The sequence below is a fragment of the Gavia stellata genome, chromosome 26, assembly GCF_030936135.1.
Source record: "Gavia stellata isolate bGavSte3 chromosome 26, bGavSte3.hap2, whole genome shotgun sequence".
Classification (NCBI taxonomy): Eukaryota; Metazoa; Chordata; class Aves; order Gaviiformes; family Gaviidae; genus Gavia; species Gavia stellata.
The window spans coordinates 2766987-2790099 of NC_082619.1; the positions used below are offsets into that span (position 1 = coordinate 2766987).

Genomic DNA, 23113 nt, shown 5'->3' on the forward strand with positions numbered 1-23113 from the left:
GTGGTTTATGTGTTCCTGTTCCCATTTTGCTGCTTTAGTAAGTGAAGTCTTGAAGCTGCAGAATTAACCAGCTGGTTTTATAGCTCTACGAAGAATGAAACAGTGAAGCCTACAGTTCTTTAAATGGAAAAGCCGAACCTTGTATTAACAAGAGGTGATAAACACGTTATGTGTTTTTTTTCCTTTTCCCCAAAGGGTGCTGGGATGAGATAGTCTGCAAAAATCAATGTAGCATTAGCTGATGCTGTAAAATTCTATAGTACAAGCAATTTGCTGATTCTAAAATGTCTGGTTTGCTGTTAGTCTGCTATATTAGCTGTCCTGTGGAAGTACGGTAAATGTTACAGAGCAGTGGCCTGGCATAACTTTGTAAGGTGACTTCTGTTGAGCCAGTAATAGTTAAATGGAATTTCATTCACTTCCTGTGTTGCAAGTTTTGTTGAAAGTTCCGCTGTTTCTATTTTTAAAACTGATTACTGTGTGTAGAGGACTCTGAAGCAGTCTCAGAGTTACAAAAGACATCTTGGGATCACCTCAAGCGTTTCCACTAACTGCTTATATGCATAGGCTGGAGCTTTATGTTAACATGAAGAGCATGCAGAAAACTTCTTGCTGGTGTGGTAGTAGGATATATGATACAGTTCTTTCTGGAGCCAGGCGCAGCCACCTATCTGCTGAAATTGGGTCTAACTGCTCATGTCTGGTGCATAGTTTGTAACGTCTGAAAAGCATGTGTTATATGATAACCTCATGCCTTTGTGGTTTCTGAAAGGTACATTTTACTTGTTGGAGACTCATGAAAAGAGCTGATTTTTTTCTTACTAGCTCTTAAATCTTCAAAATATCAAATTTTAAGATGTAAAGTAGTTACAGGAAAAAATAATGTTTGGCTGTTTGCAGGACCCAAGAACTGTGGTTTTGGGTTGTTGTGGGTTTTTTTCTTAGGTACTGGAGCTTGCATTTGCCTATAGTGGATGCTAACCCTGTCACCTAAATATCATCTGGTGCTGTATAATTCCAAACGAACCCCAAAAGTGAGAGGGTGGGAAACTTGTATTTCCTTAGTTATAATTTCTTGCAGTAGTGCTTAGTAAGTGGATAGTATTCTGCAATAATGAGCATGTGATAAGGAATTAGAAATTCTCTAGCTGTAATTCTAGCTTCCAGCACATTCTCTTTCTGTCCTTCAGCTACCTCACCTGTAAAATGGGGTAAAGTTGTTGGGTTTTTTTGCCTCAGAAAAATTATATGATCTCATATTCAGAAGAATGTCAAAGTCCTGAAGGAAGTCTTATCCATCAATACGGTGGTTGAGGTATGATTTACAGGAAAAAAAAGCATTAATTGCTCAACTAGTGAAATAATTATGGTGTACTTGCAGCTCTGCATGTCATAAACTTACATGGAGAGCTACTGGAGATGTAAGACTGCGCTACCGCAGAAGCTGTTTTGGACTGTGAGTTGTTTAAAAAAAAAAAAAAACAAAAAACAAAAAAAAAAAAACCAAAAACCACACAACAAGTTTTCAGCAGTAGTAGTGAATAATAGTGCAGCGATCAGAGTGTGTTTTCCCTCAGCTTAACTGAGCAATCGTCTCATTTCCAAGCCACCAATTTGTAATTCTTTCACCAAATAAACATAGAATTTCTGAAGAAAGGAGGTAGTGCATCTGAGTTGGCCTGGGTGAACGTGTTAGTTCTGCAATTCTGTGAGGGCAGAAGCAATTAGAAACTGCATCATCTGTTCTAGGAACCTCTGACTTGCAGTCAGTGAGTTTAGAGCTAAGGTTTCAGACGCTCCCACATCCTCCCTAATGCTTTTCCCCTTAATTTTCCAATAGAATAAATAGGTATACTTTTTAAAAATTGCTCTGTGGTCATACCTCCAGTGTACTGAGATTGCATTTCTTGTTGTGAGCTGCATTTTTGGTTCATGCCCCTTTAAACAGCCAAGTTGATATGTAGAGAGTGCCTTCTCTTGAGTTTTGAATAGGATGGTTCTACAGTAACTTAGGTCCTCTGATTTGAATTCTTTTTACCCTCTTCAATCTTCATTGTTGATGTGTAATTTTAGCCAGTTTGGTGCTGACTTTATGAAATAGAGCATTTTCTTAAAAGTATGTTGTGATGAAGTCAGTTGGGTCATGTTCGACTTAATTTTGTTTTGGGGCCAAGGTGGAGGTGTGGCTGTGTTTGTCTTCGCTTCTGGTGAAGAATCTTTGTTAAACGCAGCCTGTTCTTAGAGAGGCTGAATGCTATTTGTGAAAACCCAGTGTTCACAAGTGTAACTGAAGTCAGTGGGAGTGCAAATACAAAAATCCCTTTGAAAGTTCAGTCATAAGAAATATGCACAATAACTTAAGAGAAATGAAGCATTTTGTAGTTGGTTGTCTTGTGTTACAGCTCTTAATTCCTCTGTACACCAGTGTTTGTAGCGTGCTTTCAACAGAACGAGCTTTACAGACGTGACATTATGTGCATGTCAAATTATGGCATGTGAGCACAATATTGTGACTAAATCAGCCAGTGGAGCAGTCTCCTTGCTATGTGTGAGGAGCAAAATTACACTGTGTCAGCTCGTTAGCTGTGAAGTAGTTGAGAAATATTGGAAGAAAATGAAAAAATTCTATCTGGCAGTGGCAGAAATGGTAGAACTGTATTAACGTTGCCTTGAGGTAAGAAAGGCATTTTAGTCATGAAGTGCATTAGGTGCTGCATGACTTTGTAACTTGAATGAATTTAACTAGTCGTGTCGATGTAGCTGAAGGAGGCAACGCTCTGATTAAAACCGTCCTCTGCCATTAATGGTTTTGCAAGACTGAGCCTATACAGTGGGAAAACGCTTTTGTCCAGCAAACAGGAAACTGGAAAAGAAAAATCTGCCCTAGGTCTGGGGGAGGCAACAGGACCAGAAAACCCAGCTGGGGCCCGGCCCGCGGAGGGGCTGCGGTGAAGAACTGCGGTGCAAATGGAAGTGCCTGCTCGACCTTTTGACTTCCTCTAAGATGCGTGGAGCAAAAACAGTCATGAAGCAGGAAGGAAGTAGCACAACCACAGCGGAGGGGGCACGGAGGCGGGAGGACGAAGGAACATGCCTATTCAGCCTGCAGAGCCGCCGGCAGGCCTGGCCTGGCCTTGGGGAGCCAGCTGATTAATAAGCACTGGGTAACTGAAGAAACAGTCTTGCTCCATGCTGGTTTTTGTTCCCCAAAACGGTTGCTTGAGACCTGCATCTTCAGAGCTCTGTGAGCGTCAAGGTAGTGCAGTTTTACAGGCTAGTGTAATTGCAGCTAAACAGGCTCTGGTGATGTTTCTGGGTTGTTAAAGAAACAATTCTCTGTTAACCTTGTGTGTACGGAAGGAATAATGCTTCCATGCTAGAACTGCAGATGTTCCTTAGTAAATATTTGGTTACTGTATAGAGTGGCAAAATATTTGCCTTTCCAAGCTTTCACTTTTTATGTGGTTGATTCACTATCTAACAGTAATAAACTGAATACCGTGCATATATGTGTGAAAGCACCTGCAGGAACATGAAATCCTCCCTAAACTGTAGCTGTTGCTCTGTCTCTGGACCTAACCACTGAGCAGAAACATGCTGTAGTTTTTCGTTTGAAGCTGGTACAGGTGTTGCCTTCAGCTCAGTTGCAAACAGTGAGGAGAGCCAACTGATGTGGCCTGTGGTCGCTGGGTAACATTTTCAAAAGTGCTTATATGACAGGTGTTTAAATTCCACAGACTATCAATGGCATTTAGGTGCCTAAGTCAGTCATTCCCAAACTGCAGTTGGCATACCTCTGGTGCAACTCTTGGTAACGGTATTTGAGTTCATTACTGTGTTTAGCTAAAAGTTCAAAGAGGGCCATCATAGTCTGTAAGAAACATAGAAGATTGCTGGAGGTCTGTGGCCAAAAATGTTTGGGAATCTCTGGTCTAAGTCACTTAAGTGTTCTTTGAAAATAGTACCCTTTTTCTGGGAGAACACTTGTTTCTGTTTAGTTGAAGCAATGGACATAAGGACAGTTGCTGATGTTACTAAAAACAAAATACAATCATAATCACTAAACTTTGATATGCCAGTAAAAATGTTCACTGCAATTGCAAGCATTTATTTGGTGTGTATTAATTTACAAATGTGTAACTTGGCTTGTTAAAATGAAGGAGTGCACTCTTGAAAGAAAGTGTTTGTCCCTTTAGCACAGAATTGGTAACTAGTTGCTGTATGTAAAAGCTAGTTACTAACATAAAATATTCTGCAATTTGCTGCTCTTTATGTTCACTTCCTGTGTTTTTCCTGTTACTTATCTAAAGTTATCATCATTTTTTACAAATATTCATCTGTATCTTAAGAATTGAAAACATTCAGAAACTTTCTTTGGAAAGAGTCCCTCAATGTGCGTGTGTGTGTAAAATCATTTGTTTATCCATCCTTAAGCCTGCGGAAGTTCTTACTTCTCTCGCTGAAATGATGTGCTCAACTGACTGCAAGTGCTTCCTGAAACTCAGCTAAGGGAGAAGGCTCTTCGGCAGAATTGATAAGCAACTGGACACAGGAATATACCTTCTCTTCTGGCAGTGTTAACTGTTGCTTTATTTAAGCCATGCACTTACTCACTTAGCTTCTTGTTCGAGGGTCAGAAATGCATTAGTGTGCTTGCCTGATGATACCCAAATTTTCACACTGTGGGCAGCAATAGGAGAGTATATGCCTGAAATTACTTTCCTTCTGTCTATTAAATATTGCATACATCAGTTTCAAGCATGCTTAGAATTTTTTCACAAATAGGACATGATTTTTCAAGTGTTAAGACTGCTAGCAAGTCAGTGCTAGCTTGTGCCATATACCTAAACAGCTTTAGGATTGCCAACTCTGTAGTCACTTGGCATTAATGCATTGCTGTGAGATGCCACTTTACTTGCTAAGATTGCACACAAATACTGCATGCTAACCCTTCAAGAAAATGATTCGGAATTTAATTCTTACCAGTTACTTCCACATTAGTGTAGCAAAATAATTAGTAGTTTGTGCTCAAGCCTCCATTTTTATAAACTGAGTGAAAACAAGTACCATCTCTTTTTTGCTTGAGTTGTAGGTGGATTAAATGGTTCATAATATCATGGTGTTTGCTTTTTTTCCTTGCACTGCTATAAGCTGACATCTTTCTGTCATTTTATGGAAGTGAGGACTTTCAGAAGATGGCTTGGGGAACAAGCTCTGCAGCTAGAACCTCTGATTTGCAATTTTTCTGGTGTTTGTCAGCCAAAGGCATTGCAGGGATGTGGTGGGAACCTACCCTCTGGAGGGAGGGAGCTGGGGTGTGAATTTGCAGTTAAATCATCATCTCTGTAGGATGAGCCAGTGGCTGTGCCTCAGAATCTGAGCTTTCCCCTGCTAAATGCAAAGTTGCATATCTGCTACTGGAAGGAGGAATACACAGCCTTGAATTACTTAACATTACACCAGTGTGGGGTGATACACAGATACTACCGATAAGGTAACAGCCTGCTTTTGTACTGCTGCAGCTTCTTATTGTATCCATACATCTAGGTCCTGAGCTATTGATCTTCATAAATGTGATTGTGATCACATAGGAAACCACTACTTTGCTGTTCCGATACAGCTTAGTTTTTCTACGCGCAGGATCCTGTATAGTTAGGGGTTTTTTTAAGACATGCTGTATAAACCTTCCTAAAAGCAGAAGGTGAGGAATTACAGTAGCACTCCAAAGGTATAACAAAACTGCAAAAGCAAGCTGGCTGGAAATTGTGATACACTAGTAAGGCAAGGGGACTTTCAGATAGCCCCTCTTGGTGGAGGCCAATTAACTGATAAAGTGAACAACAAACCTTTTCAGTCTGTTTATAGAATCATACAGGCAAATTGTATAGCTGCTTTAAAATACACACAGTTTGAATGTGTAATGCATCCAGTAGAGAGCTGCTGAATGGAGCAGCCTACAGAAGAGCATCTGGCTGGTTTTACTTAAGTTGATCTTGAGCACATGTTGTTATCGGACGTGTATGAAATGACAAAAACCAGAATCCCTTGCTCTATAGCTGGCACCTTCTATAAACACTTGGAGTGGCTTTCATTGCTGAGACACAAATTAAAATGTAGTTGAATAAATAAGGGTAAGAAAGGAGAACTACTGTCAAAGATTTATAGTTTTGAGTCCTATATACCTTCTAGTCTACCCAGACTGTGTCACAGCGTGAAGAAAGGGCTCGTGTGGAGCCGAATAAATGGTAAAATATATGTCAAGCAAAGTAGGTCACTTCCAATTGAGGTTAGACTCTATGAAAGTATGACATGGAGCTAGAAGACCTAAGCCCAAACATCCAGGGAATTTTTGCGGAAAGGTTGGAGGCAGTTACCCATCTTCTTTAGCTGGAGGTCGGTTCCTCAATCAGGCAGATTAACAGGATAAGTACTTCAACTAGGAATAGCGTGTCTGGAGCAAGTGGTATCTGAAAAATGTCCAAGATTAAGTAAATTGGAACCAATCCAACCAGAATAGTAGAAATTGGTGAAAGGCTGAAACCTGGGGGGAGCACAGTTTGCTGCCAAACACAGCTGTCTTCAGGGAAATGGCATACTACAATAGTAGCATACTTAGAGCTTGGAAAACAAGGCATTAAGAAAATACTATGTGACTGGGGTTGCTTCTAGCCCCTCTCTAAATGGTTCAGTATTTTGCAGTCTGCAAAATAACTTGTTGCTCAGTGTCATAACTTTGAGTTTGTGCAATGCCTTCGTGGTTGATGCAGTCTTCTGACCAGCTCTGGTCTGTTGGACATAACTTAGGAGTTGTCCTTTCCAATGTGATACTAGTTCCTTCTTTTACCTTCAAGCATGTGACGTAGGGGTGAAAAAAAGCCTCTGGCCTAGAAATAGCCTTGTCTCTTTTCAGGAAATCCATTTTCCTAGCATATGGAGAATGTAATGGAGTGAAAGAGAAGAGAGTTATCCTTTATTTGGGTAAAGGAATGAGAGAAAGAGGTGCCACTAGTGAATAGATTTTTTTTTTTCCATCTACAAGTAGAAGATGACCTCTCTAGTGTGTAATAGTGTTATTATTTCACTCCTAGGTAGGAAGACTGTTATTTTGGTATTCCTGTAGTGCTACAGGCTAGCTCTATTTCTCCGTAGCACAGTTACAACATAGAGCTTACCTCCTTAACGTAGTCGCTAAGACTACAAGGAGGGAAGAAGCAGTCCACTGCTGCAGTTTGTGCTGCTGGGATTTGATGCTAATCCAATGCTAGTTTCTTGTGAAGCATGTAACCCAAAATGCTCCCAATGCTGCTGTGTCCTCTCTGCTAGGCAGCAGTCCTCCTGTCTTCTATTTCTGGAAATATTTTGCACATTGACTAAATCCAAGCAGAGAATATCTCTTCTCCAACTTTCCCTCTCCAGTTTAGAAAAGGGCGTACCCTGATGGACCAGAGCACTCCTGATATATGAATGTCATCAGGCAGAGAAGGGACTTGGGGTACCAATTTGTAATTCAAATTGGACAATTACTCAACACAGTATGGTTAAGCACCCTGACCATCAAGCTTTTGTACGCATGTTACTACCATTTTAGAAGAAACCTGCAGGAGTGTTGACCTTCCCTTGGGAGCTGGGCCTGTTGTTATTGGTTAGACGTTCTCTGAGCATATCTACTATGTTGGGACCCTCTGGAGACTTGGAAAGACATTCAGCTTACATGGTCCAAGGCAGTAGTAGTTTTATGTGCTCTCATAAGGTATTTTCAGACCCAAGAGCAAAGGAATCTGATGAGGTTTTGGCTCCGATTATGCTGTTACTTAATAGATAAGTTCTGAATATTGGTTTTGGACATTTTCTGTGAATGTATTTCCTTGGGGGTGTTTGCTTTGGAAATAACCTGCCTGCCTCAAATAGGTTATGCAAAGTTAGTCATTGTGGAAAATGTCTTGACAAACAGACCTTGCTGATAAGTAACGTGTGATGGATATATTCTGAATGCTGGGTAAATACTTGAAAGGAGGTCCCAAATAAGAGGAGTTTTCGAGGCTGGGATACTTCTTGAATTGCAATAGGTGTTATTTCTGTTTTGTTCAGAGTGCTAAACCACGTCTGTCTTTTCTAAAAGAAATGTTTGGTTTTGTGGTCCTTTGTAGGCGTAACCTGACAAAGTTATCCCTGATATTCAGCCATATGCTGGCAGAACTCAAAGGTATTTTCCCAAGTGGCCTTTTCCAGGGAGACACGTTCCGGATCACCAAGGCAGATGCTGCAGAATTTTGGAGAAAGGCTTTTGGTGAAAAGTAAGTTTCTAATTGCGTTTAAAAATAGGGATGTGGGAACAAATTGCACACAGCACTGTGTATTTTTAAAAACTCTGTTTTGCAGTTCAGAAGGGTCTTTGTCAGGTTAAAATGAATGATGGGAGAGACCTACTAGTCATTCAGTCCACCCTCTGGGGTGAGATACAGGATTGTTCCTACATTATATTTCCCAGTTCTTTGCCTGTCTTGTTTTAAAAGTGTCAACTGGTGGGTCTTTCCCCACTTCCCTAGGAGACTCTTGTACTGTCACAGAGTTTCCCTTGATTATTCAGCTTAGATTTTCCTCTCCTTAATTTTGTTCCTTAACTTGTAAGTAAGCTCCACGAACTATGCAAAATAAACTGCTTTCTTCTTCCAAAGGTTACCATGCCCCCAATATTAGTTGTCCTTTAGCTAAGCCATTATATTAAATTCTTTTCATCTTCCCTCCACTTACTCTTTCCAACCACTTAGTCACCTTTCTTCTGGCTTGTCTGAACTTTTGTCAGTTTGCATAATGGCTTTGTTAAGATAGCATGAAGGAGAAAGTGAATTGCAATGTATATTTGCCTGCAAACTGTTGAAATGTCAGTTTTAATTTTTGTATCTAATAAAATTCTAACTAAATGAACTGTAGAGGTGTCCACAGCAACGTTTGAGGATTAAAGTTAATGAAATTGCGTACTGCTTTCTAACTAAGGTAAGGTACTTCACATAAAGAGTTGACTAATTAGTAGCTGTCAGAACAAAAGCAATAATATATATTTACTCATGAATAACACAGTTGTCTGAAGCTAGGCATGTTCTTTCTATGTTTCTATTCCACTTGATATTTTAAAAGAAGGAAAATATTCCTTTAAACAGGAGCCTCTGTTTTGGCTTCTGATTATCTTACTTCTCCAGTTAATCCTTCTTTAGAGAATTGTTTGCAGCTTTTTTTTTTTTTTTTTTTACTGTCTAGACCTCTACTAAAAGACTTACTGTTAACTCCTTCTCTACCAGCTGCAAATCATGAAATTCTTCTCAAGTGATGGTGGTGTATACAGCCCAGGATACATATAAGCATTGACATGATAGGATTGCAGAAAAAGGGAAAGCAGAAAGCAGAGCTGGACTTCAGATTCCAAAATTTTGCATATGCGGAGAAAATTGTCTGAAGTTCATTTGTCTGCTAATTTTCTGGAGTACCAAGAAATCCTATGCTTGCATAACATGAATAAATCTCTTGTCACTAATTTTGATTTTTCTCTCTTCCATTATCATGAGGTGCATACTAACAAACAAAATGTATAAGGTGCGTACATGGTGGTGGTCTTCAGACATACCGCATTTACAGATGGCTTGGTTTTCCCCAGGACTGTCGTTCCTTGGAAGAGCTTCCGTCAGGCCTTGCATGAAGTGCATCCAATCAGTTCAGGGCTGGAAGCCATGGCCCTGAAGTCAACGATTGACTTGACGTGCAATGACTACATTTCAGTATTTGAATTTGATATCTTCACACGACTTTTTCAGGTAAGAATTGAGGAACGTGAATCACTTGAAATTTGCCTCTCAGCTTCAGGTTAGACTCTCTTCCCAGGACAAACTGTATTTTACACACTAAAATGACATTATCTGTGCTGTAAGGGATTTGGTCGTCCCGCACTTCATCCCCTAAACAGCTCTAGTAATACTTAGGACCCTATATTGCAGTAAAAGTGTGTGATGCTTCTGGTTGTAGAAGAAAAAATTGTCTAAATATATACTGCAACTGTAAGGCACATTCAATATCCTCCCGTGAATCAGTTTTTCCCTTTCAAAGGTCACTTTTAGACTGAAGTTCGGACACAACTTTTATAAGCCAGGAAATGTGAAGCTTAGTTTATCCATCTGTCTTTCCTTGTCCTTTTCTTTCTTGTCAGATTTATTTTCCATGGGGGGGTTGTTCAGGATGGAGCACAAGCATGGAAATTTGGGCTTCCTAGCTTTTGAACTGGCAGGATGTTGTGGACATGTCTGTGTTCTGTGCACAAGATATATCTATATTACTGAAGTGATATTAATAGTAGGTAAAATTCTAACCCACAGTTTTAATAGTGCTAAACTCAAAAACACAGCTTCTGATGGTGCAATTGGGTATTTACAAGAACAAACACTTACTTCTTTGGCTCTGACTTGCCTTTTCCCATGTGATAGGGTGGGTTGTAATTAAGATGTGTCTAGATGAAAAATTCCCATGTTCGGTGTTGCAATGTAGCTGATCTCATTCAGTACTTTTTCCAACTATAGTACATAAAGAGCAAGTTAAGGGTTGCTGCAATTTCCAAGAGATGCAAAGTTCGTAGGGAGAGCTAATATCTTCCTTTAGACAAGTTAAGAAATTTGGAAAAATTGGGTGAGATTTAGACACCAAAGCCCTTGTCAGGATTGAGAGCTTTCAAACAGTTGTTACGACTTTTTATGCATCATTTTAAGGAATATTTAATATGTATGTGCTGGTTTATTTATTCAAATCTTAGACTAGCCAGTAATCCTTGCCACACCCAAGTGAGGTTAGGTGGTTAAGGAATAGTCACAAGCATCTTACACACAGTGAAACTGAGACAGAGAGGGGAGGTCACTTTCCTGAGGCCATATAGGAAGTCAGTGTTAGAGATCAGACTAGTCATGGTTTCTGGTCCTGTGCATAATCTTATTAAACTTCTGTCTTTATTCCTGTCTCAGGAATGAGTCATTTTCTCTGCAGAAGCAGCACAAATTGGTAGCTATTCTTGAGCTGTCTTTTTGTGACCTCAGTGACTTCTCGCTGGGCATTTATTAAAGGAGTTTTGATTAAGGTCTGTCTCAGGTGATGTTTTTATCACCGACAAGAGAGAAACTCAAATGCTAAGGCTGCTTGCATGAGAATGTAGGTTTTAGTTCCTCTACTGGATTTATGGTGGGATAAGAAACTTGCTGCTTTAACTGAAGAACTAATCCCTTTGATTAAGGAATATTGTATGTGTTGATACCTTTCAGAAGGGCATGGTTAATATATTTCTTTGTTGTTTCTACAGCCATGGTCCTCTTTGCTCAGGAACTGGAATAGCCTAGCAGTGACTCATCCTGGTTATATGGCATTCCTAACGTATGATGAGGTGAAAGCCCGGCTTCAGAAATTCATTCACAAACCTGGCAGGTTAGTGCTTGGCAGCAGTGCCTTTTTTGATCGTTCTTGCTAACATCGCTGATTACTGCGCTGACTGAGGAGATTGGGTTTATTTTGTCTTTGTGCTCCTTCCTCAGAAATTTAAACTGTGAAAAACCCTAGCTTGCCCTGTATTTGGAGATTATCCTCCATGTGGTGACTTACCTCCTGCCCACCCCCACAATTGTCACAACAGCTCCCTCAGGGATGAGCAGAATGCAGAGGCAGACATTGCCAGAGTGAGCCTAAACAGTGGGCTGTTTAGGACCATGAATAAGGAAATGTATCTATAGGTCCCATAACTCCCATAAACCAGGAGAACTGAGTGGATTGCAGCCACCAGAAGCAGTGTGTACATTTGAAGCCAACTTCAGACAGTCAAGGCAGCTGACCAGTATTTGCTTTGGCAGATAGCAGCATGGTAGGCAGAGTAGGCTGCAAGGTAATGCTGCAGGCTGGGTGGACATCAGAGACTGGGGGGGACAATACATGCTTCTGGGCAGGCTGTGGACTTGAGCAGTTTTTGGGCTACCTGATGTCCAGGGTAGAACTTGGCCCAGTGCAACAGGGCTAACAGATTTCTCTATATGCAGGAAGGGTCAAGTGTTCATTTCTGGAGGTTGTTATTACGCTGTTAGTTCTGTGCTGGTTTTAAAAATGGAAACCTTGTGTAGTCTGTTGGTTTTGTTGTTTGTTGCGTTTTTTTAAAGTTAATTTGAAACAAATGATTTTAATGATGCTAACTTTTCTTGCTCTGCATTCTGGGTTTAATTTCACCTGGAGGCCTCTGCTTGGATACTTTTCTCACTTCGTGTCAGATTGCAGGGTTCTCCTTTGATCTGCCTGGGGGTAAACTGAGGAAAGCTGGTATAAATCATCAAGTTATTCCTACGAGTTTTTATTTGCTGACTTGAGATAGCCAGGCAAAGGCTGCCTACTTGACATTTAATCTTTTCTCTCTGTTCCGGTCCAAACTGAAGTTTCTTTTCCTTTCTGTGTTTTTAGTTATATTTTCCGATTGAGTTGTACACGACTCGGTCAGTGGGCCATTGGCTATGTCACTGCAGATGGGAACATTCTTCAGACAATCCCCCACAACAAACCTCTTTTTCAAGCACTGATTGATGGCTTCAGGGAAGGCTTGTAAGTAATTTTATCAAAATTAAGTTTTTTGCCCTTTTTCGCTGTGAGTTTGTTTTACAAATCTTAATCCTGTGGTGAGCTCTTAAAGTCAGTTGAATGGTAGAACATACCCTCTGGGTTCATCACACATTATCTACATCACAGGAGAGGCAGCATGTTGCAGAGGTCAAGCAATCACTACTGACATCAGTGAGCCCCTTTTGGACATCTCTCAGCTCTTCCTTTTTATTTAGACCTTGATTCAGCAAAACATTTCAATCACGTGAATAGTCCCCTTGATGTCAGTGGAATAATTCATGTGCTTAACTGTTTGGCACTCAAGAATACTCAGACAGCTATCTTTTGCACTGGAGAGCTGCGCTGTCCTTTGCAATAGCAGACGATAAGCGTGTGTCAGTGTTTCCCTTGTCATAGACAGTTTTCTAGTCGAGTCCTTAATTTGAGCCACCGCAACTGATATTATGGCATCAGTTTTCTTACTCTGGATATTACAGTTTCACTATAGGATGATTTAAGAAGAGTAGTCTGGGACCGTAACATCCTGTTTAAAATAAAAATTGCTGCCAGAAAGGAAGACAAGCTTCTTTTTGTTTTTAAGAATGACATGTTTGGGTTTTGTCCGATAGTAAAATTCTTCCAAAATGTCTTTTGAATTCAGAATACCTTGAATTCCCACCCCTTGCTTCTAACCCTCATTCTTTCTTTCCTCCACCATCCCCAAAAGAAACATTATATGTGTGTTCGCGTGTGTGTGTGTGTATGTATGCACGTGTGTATATGCACATATAGAGAGAGAGATCTTTTTTTTCCCCAACTGCTTACAGTTATTTATTTCCCGATGGCCGGAATCAGAATCCTGACTTGACTGGCTTGTGTGAGCCCACACCTCAGGACCACATTAAAGTTACACAGGTGAGCAAAGTACTCTATCCCATCAAACTCACTTGCTTTCTTCCTAATTTCTAGCCTTGTTAGCTGTTTATACAGTTCTGACATACTTGATATCACCAAGGCTTGTTTTTAAGGCTGATGTATTGTATTTTACAGGAGTTACAGAAATCTTTGAATGGTAGGAATGGGCAGAGGATATTGCAAAGGTTAGATAAAGCTTTATGCAGGGCTGACAGATTTTAAGATTTTTTTTTGGTAATGTTCTGCCAAATATTCATTCTTTTGTGCCATCCAGCATGTCTTGAGCCCTGCTTTCCTAGGCTGTTCTTGGGACACCTAAATGAAAATCTGGGATAAGTTGAAGTCCACTTTTTTCAGAGCTTGACAGGTGTATCTAATACATAAAATTATAGTGAAGTCTTTGAGAATTCTGTTCTCCTTTGCACAGTGTTCTTGTGTTTGGAATTTATTTATTTTTTTCCTGGAAATCTTGCGTTGGTTTTCTTGTAGCTATGACTAATCATGCTTGTTATTTTAAAGTATCAACCATGTCTGTCTGTCTTTCCCCAAGGAACAATATGAATTGTATTGCGAGATGGGCTCCACGTTTCAGCTGTGTAAAATATGTGCTGAAAACGACAAGGATGTGAAGATTGAACCATGCGGTCATCTGATGTGCACGTCCTGTCTCACTGCGTGGCAGGTGAGGCATTGCATCTTGTTAATCTCTCTGAGTGAAGCTAGTTGCTCTTTTACAGAAGTGGTATATTCTTTTCCCAAAACTGTTCAGTTTCCTTCTGGTATGGAGATAAGATAGCATAACTGAGGACATAAGCTCATAGTTCAGTAATATCAATGCATCAGTGCCAGCTTCACCAGTACAGGGAGAAGCTGGTTAGATGCCTGATCTCTTAATCTAGGAATAGGGAAGAAGTGCAAGGACTTGCTAAAAAGCTGGTTTTCGAATTCAGAGGGAAAATACTCCCCATAATAGTAGCACAGTTTGCCTTTCTGTCTTCCTCTCAGTTGAAAGGTATCTGCCAAGAAGCAGGTTTAAAACTCTTTATATATAAACTGTGTTTAATTTCTGCATCGTAGTGGCTGTTGTAACAGATCTCTTCTCTTCCCTGAAGGAATCGGAAGGCCAGGGTTGTCCTTTTTGCCGCTGTGAAATCAAAGGCACGGAGCCAATTGTAGTAGACCCATTCGACCCCAGAGGAGGAGGAGGAGGATTGTCACGGCAAGGGGCAGAAGGAACTCCCTCCCCCAATTATGACGATGATGATGATGACAGAGCTGATGATTCCCTCTTCATGATGAAAGAACTCGCTGGTGCCAAAGTAAGGTCACCAGAGTGTGTGCTAGTAGATGTGGCAGTATGTAGAAAGACTGCATGTTCTCCATCAGTTTTCAGTGGTCTTAGTGATTAGCGCATGTGGGGGTTGTCAGACCTTGTAACAGGAAAGATTTTACTCAGTGTGGAAAACGATGATTTAGGTTCAGTTTTGTCCGTTCAGTTTACACTGTCAGTTCTATTAAGCAACGGTGGTCACACTTTGAAATCTTTGATCTTTTGTGGGTTGTCTTGAAAGAATCCTTAGATGGGGAAAAGGCTGGCTTTACCTACTGGAATGTGAGATCTAGGTTTATAATACTTCTCTGCATGCTTAGCAATGCTGTTTTTGATTTATTAGCTATAGTTCACCCATATCAGCAGAAATTCATCCATTTTCCCCAGTGATGAATACAGCCAACCAGATACAGTCTTCCCAAGGTCCTGATGACTAACTGGGTAGAGGGCAGGCTATTTTGCTGAGGAAGTCAATTTGACTGTCATCTTTTTATATGGTGTCTGATAAATTTGTATAATAAAAGTGTGATAACTCTCTGCCATTAGTGCTACTTCCTGCCAGGAGATGTGTACAAGACATGCATTCTTTATGTATCCCTGCATGTTTTTCTAAAAGCTTGTTGCTGCTTTTGCACATCTGCACTTAGCACTGTTCTACTGCATAGGGAAGTGGGTTTGAATTTGGCTAAATTTTAATAGTTGAATTCACTAAAATAAGTTGTCTTTCCTGGTCAGAAAGAATCCTTTACACTGGTTTACCTATGGTCATATTTCTCTTTAGCTTCTACCCTGTGAAATAGCGTACTAAACAGTAAACGGTATTCCTGGAGGTAGTTTTTGTATACATAGCTTGGGGAAGCAAAACAATTTCCTCAGTGTGACATCCTATCGTGGTTTGCAGTAGGCTAGTACTCTGTATTTGTTGGCATTAGTGACTTCAAACCTGTGTAAAGCTTTTCAAAGTTAGAAAGCAGTAGCCTTGCTTGTAAAATAAACTTTATGAAAAAGAGAAGAACAGGCGCTGTTCTGGTTTGCTAGGTGGAAAAACAGCTTTCCGGCGACGAAAATGGAGGTTTTGGTGCACATTAGTGATTGCTGCAACAGCCATGACGCTGTAGTCAAGGTAGTTTGCACAGTGGTGCCTGCAGTGATAAGTAGGTTTTGCAGCAGCTGATGCCCTCTTGTGTCGAGAAGAAGCTAAGCTTGCTCCTGCTCAGGGCCCAGTAAGGCACGTTTTTTACTCCAGCAAAACAGCTTGTCTTTTATTGTGCCATTGCTAAGTGTGCATTTTTAGTTGTGTGCCACAGCTAAGCCCATTGGTGATCTTCAAGGCTTGCTGCAGATCGAATGCTGTTGTACTGTGAAATTGCCTTCATTTACTGGTGTGTGGTTGTTACTAATATAGTAATTTGTTACCAATAGTAACAAAAGCCAGTACAAGCCACAGAGGTTGAAAGCCTCTCTAGAGAAAAGGAGTTCTGATGGATTTTGTCATTTTTTGATTTTCCCATTCTTTTCTTTTTCAGGTCGAGCGTCCTCCTTCTCCGTTCTCAGTAGCTCCGCAGGCCACCCTTCCTCCCGTGCCACCACGACTGGATCTTTTGCAGCAGCGAGTGTCCAATCCGCCTGGGGCTTCCAGTCCTGGGACCACTTCAAAGGTCAAACACACTGTTTGCCCTTTCAGCTATGATTTTGGTGGGGCAGTCAGGAAGAAGAGCATTCTGGTGAACCCTGAATGTTCTCTGTGACATCCCTAAGTACTTTCACACAAGACTTTTGCGTCTTCCTTTTCTGTAGTCCTGTTAGGCCACTTTCCTTCTATTCCCCACAAGAGCCTAGTCTGCCCTGAAAGCAAATGCTGCCTCCTGGAATCCGTGATTTTCACTGTTTTTCAGCCTCAGCCACTGCTGCCTGTGCCCTTTGGAGCCACATTTATGGGCTTGTGTTTTGTTCTAGCTAGCAGGCTAGATGTGGGAAGGTGTCTTATTCCTGTCCCAACTTTTCTTTTCTTCACAAATTTTTCCATCAAGCACTTTTTCAGGTAGAAAACTAAGGAAGGAATGAAGTGTGTGTGACTGGGAGAGATGAACTGGTTTTCTGACTGACTAGCAGAAGGCAGTAGTGTGATCTTGGTGGCATTTGGTCATTGGCTGTTGAGACAGGCAGCGGTTCTTCAGCTGGTTTGGATGAAATAATGAAATTATGCTTGAAAGTTCAGGCAGAAGAAAATATCCATTTCTACGCATATTCATTCCTGACTGATGAATGTTAACTTGTATAAATAACCCACAACTGAATAATTTTTTTAAATTATGGGTATCCTTTGTTTGGAATCCAATCTAATGTTGCCGTAAGCTTTTTTTTTCCCTTCAAGAAAAATAATCTGGTGTGTTTAGTGCCTAGCTGTAGCTGCATGTAGTTAGTGTGTTACCTCTTCAAGCCTGTAGAGAAGGTGTGTCTGGAGGGTTAACTTGTGGAGATGTGGAGAGTTATCTCCACATCCTTTGAGATAATTTCTTGTAAAAATAGATAAAACGAAAACCAAAACTCACCCTTCTGCCACCCACCTCCCTCCCTTCTATGTTTCGGTGCTAGACTGCCTTTGTTAAGCAATATTTTATATTCTTCTGCTTTCCAGGCTGCGCCTGGTACTCTTCACAAGGATAAACCTTTGCCGATCCCACCCACACTCAGAGATCTGCCGCCGCCACCGCCTCCAGACAGGCCACATTCCATTGGGACTGAAGGTCGACCTCAGAGACGTCCTCTGCCCTGCACGCCGGGAGACTGTCCTTCGAGAGACAAACCACCCCCTGTGCCCTCCAACCGTCAGGCGGATCTGTGGCCATCCAGGCCAATTCCAAAAGCCCCATCTGTAGCTCTCAGCCCCAGTGACCCTTGGGCTGGGAGAGAACTGTCAAACAGGCACTCGCTTCCCTTTTCCTTGCCCTCTCAGATGGAGTCCAGGGCTGACAGCCATCGGCTTGGGAGCACGCTCAGTCTGGACAACCCAGTGGTGAGTAGGCCTATTGGAGGTGAAGGTAATCTGTGAGGAATTAAGTCCTCCAAGGTGCCCTCTTCTCATAGTTTACATCTGAATAGGGCGATCTTGTGTCAAGGGAGAGATGGAAAGGAACTGGTGAATGCCTGGCAAGGGAGAATAGTGGGAGGACTTCTTAGGGAAGTGCTTTCATGCCTCTTGGGAGAAAGGCTGAAATCCCAGTTTGAGCAGTCATGAGTCACAATTTCATGATCATCGATCACCTTTCAGTTTTGAAAAACTGAGAGTGTTTTGTATTTGGAGCTGGTATGCTGAAAAAGTATAATTTACTTTTCCCAGTTTTCAGTCCTGAAAAACCTACACGTAGTAGCTATGATTAGTTTAACACAACGAAATCTGAATTAAATTTGGATCTGTTACTATTACCAATGTCATGATGTGTAACTTAGTAGTCCAACATACTGTTCTTTAGGTGTTCAAGGAACATGTGGATGTGGCATTGCGGGACATGGTTTAGTGGGCATGGTGGTGTTGGGTTGATGGTTGGACTTGATGATCTTAGAGGTCTTTTCCAACCTTAGTGGTTCTGTGATTCTGTGATTAAAAGAAATCCCAAGCAGTTTTGCTTTCTTTGATTCCATTTCCCTATTTTTTTCTTTTAAGACCTCCAGCTTTCTAAAATTGAAAGCAAGTACATTTTTAGCCAGATTGTCTAAGAAAATGACACTTGAACAGTTGTCATTCTGTCTCCATATGTGTGTGCTTGTCTGCATCCTTTTCCTCTTGTCCCCCATTTTGGCCTTTTGGCCTATTTCAGCTGAATTGGCCAAAGCCATTGGAGTCTCAAAAGATATGAAGTTCCTGCAGTTTTTGTGTAAACAAGCAGTTGGTTACAGGATTAAAACCCTGCTTGTGCCCTCACTGAGGGAAAACTGTCACAGAACTACTGGATTTCTAAGTTTCAGTAAATGCTTTGCAATAAGTGAAGATGCTTCATTCCCCGAGAGGATGTGTTGAATGACTGGCTGACAGCTTTGCAACTATACTGGTATATGTGATGTTTCTGATTCCTGGTTTGGAATTTTTTCTTGCAGAGCTTGAACAGTGGTCCACCAACAACCTCAGAGTGTGAACACCCCAAAATTAAACCCTCCTCGTCTGCCAATGCGATCTACTCCTTAGCTGCCAGGTCTGTTGTTTTCTAGCAAAGGTGCTCTTTTATAACTTAGAGAATGGTAATCGTAGGGCTCTCTCGGTGCTGGTGCCAGGGACAGAATTTGACGCAACTCTGTCAGCCTTTGTTTCAATCTCTGACAGATTCAAAAAACACAATCTAGAGAAAATAGATTAAACGAGTGTCCCAAAGATCCGTGGATAGTGGTGGTAGTTACCCTTGGCTGTGGCAATAGGAAACAGGCTACAGTTGGCATTAGCTCTTTTTTGAATTTGCTTCTGAGTTGGTCTTTATGTGAAGTAGGTGATGTATATTGTGGATGATATTGCCAACTTCCTTTTGCATAATGAGCTTGTGCCAGTGTGACCTTGCAGCTGGGCTGCTGAGAATCCTGAAAGCCAGGTTATTTCTTTAGACAAAATCACTATAAGATGACTGCTTGTTGCTTCTGCTGTGGATTTTAAAGGCCACTTCGATATTAATTAGATTTGGCATAAATGTTTTTCTAATGTTTATATCTTGTTTCTTCTGCCTCCAGACCACTGCCTGTACCAAAACTGCCTCCTGGGGAACAGTCTGAAAGCGATGAAGACACTGAATACATGTCACCATCCTCTCTGCCTGTGGTGCCTCCAGGTCCTGCTGTACAAAAATCAGAGATCAAAATGCCTTTGGAAATGACTCAGAGTTTACGGTGAGATTCTGTTTGTATGTACTGTGCTTCCTCCTCACAGCTCTGGGAAAGCATATTTGTTTACTAGGGTGGAGATTTTGCTTGCTTGGTTTGCTGAATTCCCCAGTGATATTCACCAGATCTAGACTAACATAGCTAACTGTAAATGAAATGTGACTACTGCTCTTTTGCAGAACCCTTATACAGTATTAAAGGAGTCAGATAACTACTCCCCCCTATTTCTGCTGGTAACCTTTTGGGAACAGCGGCAACTGAAATTCAAAATTCTATTAAAAGGTTGTGTTATGGCAGTATCAATTAAAGTCTCTTAAGCTGATATGCTGTATTGCAATAGACATTACTAGAGCATTTTCTGGAACAAATATTATTTCACAGAACAGTGGTGGTTTCAGTTAGAAGCAGGGATCTGTGTAGAATCTCAGTCACAGAGACTAGGTGGTGGTGGTTGACCACTGTCACTTGTCTGAAGGGAAATCTGTGTTCTCTCCCTCAGAGTTTTAGACTGCGACCAGCAGACAGATGGCTGTATGTATGAAGCAATGTACAACATTCACTCCCAAGCAGCATCCTCTGCTTTCGAGACTGTCAACACTTCTGGTGAGTGGGTGTGCTAAAAAAACAACTGAGAAACTGGGGTACAATGAATTGGTCCTAGTCCCAGTTGAAACAGCATTTTAGGCTAAATTAAATGTTACTTGCTTTTGTTGTTAAAATAGCTAGGATGTGTGTGGAAGCATCTGGGTCTGCGTACTGCAGACTGCACGTGGGGATGTTGTTGAGAAGCCTAGTTGGAATGCACTGTAAAAATACTCAACAGTTGTTAAAAAAATTGCTGTTTTGAAGATTGTTTGTTTTTTTCTGGGCAGCAGTTGTCAGCCCACATCTATCATAAGTATTTTTAATCTAATACTACCTTCTGGAGAGAGCTTCCATTGAATGTGGGGTTTTGGCAGCAAAACCTTAGTTCTGTGTCCTGTCAGTGTCTGTGGACTACAGGGGAACACAGTCTGCCTTGAGAAACAGAGGCTCTGTTCAGTCCCAGAGCTCAGAATGTGCCTCTTATTCTAGATGAAGGGGATCTGGCAGCAGCCACTGCCAGCAATGGCCCTGAAGAGTCAGAAAATGAAGAAGATGGTTATGATATCCCCAAACCACCGCTACCGGTTGCTATTGCTCGTCGCACACTGTCTGATATCTCCAATGCCACGCCTGCCTTCAGCCGAATGTCTTTGGAAAATGACCCTGTAACAGGTTAGAGGACACCCGTACTCTTCATGTTGTAGGGGGTACTGATGGCTTGCTATGCATGTTTGAAACTTCTGTCACTGACTCAAGGTTTTGTATGTAAGCTGTAAAATCAGGTTTACAAGGCAGAATTACATTGGTTCTTAGATGTTCTGTTTGGTTTACTACTTGGAATGCACTGCCTTGGTCATTTAATCACTGAGCTAGCAAATCACATTTAAATCACAGTTAGGAAAACCTTTCCTCAGCTTAAAGGATATTCCTTAAGCCACTGTTTCCTACAGGGCATGGCATACCTTTTGTACCAGGGCGTAGCAGGGCATGAAACAGAACTTCAGAAGATTGCTGCGTATCACTGTTCCAAGTAGAAGATGACATGGCTGGCCTTGCACAGCTTCTGTCTGGCTCAGTCTCGTCTGCGGTTGTTGCCAGCAGATGGCACAAGTGTACTGTTTGAGGCTGTCAGTTCCTTTGAGCAGGGACCCAGTGGCTCAGCAAGGTCAGCTTTTTGTCCCTGGGGGGTAGAGGACATCTTGTCCTTCTGGCTACAAGGCACATTCTCCGAGGGAAAAACCAAAGCCTTTCTGAATAATGCTTGACTCACTCCCTACAACTGCCCAGCAGCTCTAAAGGAAGCTCTGAAACTCTTCCTGTTGGGGGGCTTTCAGCATGTCTGAACACCCTGCCGATTTGCCAAGTAAGAGGAGTGAGTTTCTTGTTCCTTCTGGAGGCAGACGGGAGGCAGAGCCTCCTTTACTCAGGGCCATCACTTGCCCTAGTGAGTCTTCTGTTCATCTGCTTCACCACTTCCCCTTCCCTGAGCTTGTCCTTCTTCAGCGCAGAGAGGAGTTTACTAGTGCAGAGAAATTTCTTAGCTTTTGCCACTCCTCCCTGCCTCACTTTTTAAGTCTATCACTGTGTCTGTAGAATGTGGCTGACAGGGATAAGAAGGGGCAGAGAGAGCTCACATCCTGCTCCCCAATGAAGTACTGAGCTTAATGATTGACCCTTCTTTGTTTCTGCAGCCCTGAAATAACACTGCTGTTGTCCTGCTTTGTAGTGGTAGGAGATCTGCTAATGAAAAACACTGTGGAAATGCTGATTGTTACTGCTCTGGGAAGCATATGCAGTTTTCTGAAACACTGGGTATTAGCTACTGCTGAAGCCTGGTGTTAAGCAAGCCTGACTAGTATGGGATACATTTTGGCAGATTTATGTTCTCATGCATTGTGCCCTACAATTTAGTTTCTTAATCATTTACCAAAAAAAGCTGTGCTGCCCTTTCAAATTGACCCATGGTCTCTGAAATTTGATCCAGTTCAAGGTGAAACAGCTATTTCAAAAGACAGTTTGGGGGAGAGAAGTGGGTAGTCCTTTTCTCAAGTGTACAAAAAGCTTTTTATGTGTAAGAAGCTTGTACTTTGAAGATTAGGGAGTTGAACTGCATTGTGGTTGGTGAGGAAGCTTCAATGAATTTGTTTCCTGAAGAGCCTACTCTGTCTTAGTGCTTTTGGTACAAGTTTTTCAGAAAGGCTCCACAATGACTGCTTTTTTTCTGACCAGTGCTGCAGTGCCCACTCTTAAAAAGGGATTGTTTGGACATTCTTAGTCTTATGGATTTGTCTGTTGTACACCAGTTCTAATGCTAGAAAGCTCTATCTTGAGTGCCTTGAGGAGTTTCTTCAGAAGGCAAATAAAACTTTCTTTAAGGTGATGTCAAATATTCATGCAGAAAAGTTGTGATTTGCAGAGTAGGGAAAAATGCTTTCTGCAATGATACAGGGGGTTAGTGTTTGGTGTCCTGTTTGGTTTATTGGCTATTCTTTTTTCTCCCCAGGGGTAGTGCATGATGTGGCTACTGGCAAGTAACACATCTGAGTGACTGAGAGGAAAGGCGGAACAGGCTGAGCTTACTGATCTGCCATAGCAGCCAGCCATTAGGTAGGGTGAGCTTCAGCAGGAGCTCTTTTAGATGGCCTTGGCCTGCTGATGGGCTGGCAGAGGAAGAGGAGCAGACCCTTCAGAGAACATAATTCAGTTGCTGGAGCAATTGTGGTAGTTGAGTTGTAACTGATAGGTCTGGTTTTATGCATACACTCCCTCAGCACACTGCAATGTGGACAACAGTTCTGTGAGGACAGATCAGCATCTGGA

General features: G+C 41.6%; 1 protein-coding gene across 1 annotated transcript in view; it reads left to right on the forward strand.

Annotated features, from left to right (window-relative positions):
* The window catches only part of CBL (Cbl proto-oncogene), a 41490-nt gene that overhangs the window by 16946 nt on the left and 1431 nt on the right, over positions 1 to 23113 (forward strand). The window contains exons 3-15 of the mRNA XM_059829666.1: positions 8148 to 8294; positions 9650 to 9806; positions 11330 to 11451; positions 12466 to 12603; positions 13428 to 13515; positions 14066 to 14197; positions 14628 to 14834; positions 16372 to 16503; positions 17484 to 17861; positions 18941 to 19035; positions 19559 to 19714; positions 20208 to 20311; positions 20783 to 20965. Coding sequence (XP_059685649.1) covers positions 8148 to 8294; positions 9650 to 9806; positions 11330 to 11451; positions 12466 to 12603; positions 13428 to 13515; positions 14066 to 14197; positions 14628 to 14834; positions 16372 to 16503; positions 17484 to 17861; positions 18941 to 19035; positions 19559 to 19714; positions 20208 to 20311; positions 20783 to 20965 — 2039 coding nt within the window. The remainder of the gene's footprint in view (positions 1 to 8147; positions 8295 to 9649; positions 9807 to 11329; positions 11452 to 12465; positions 12604 to 13427; positions 13516 to 14065; positions 14198 to 14627; positions 14835 to 16371; positions 16504 to 17483; positions 17862 to 18940; positions 19036 to 19558; positions 19715 to 20207; positions 20312 to 20782; positions 20966 to 23113) is intronic.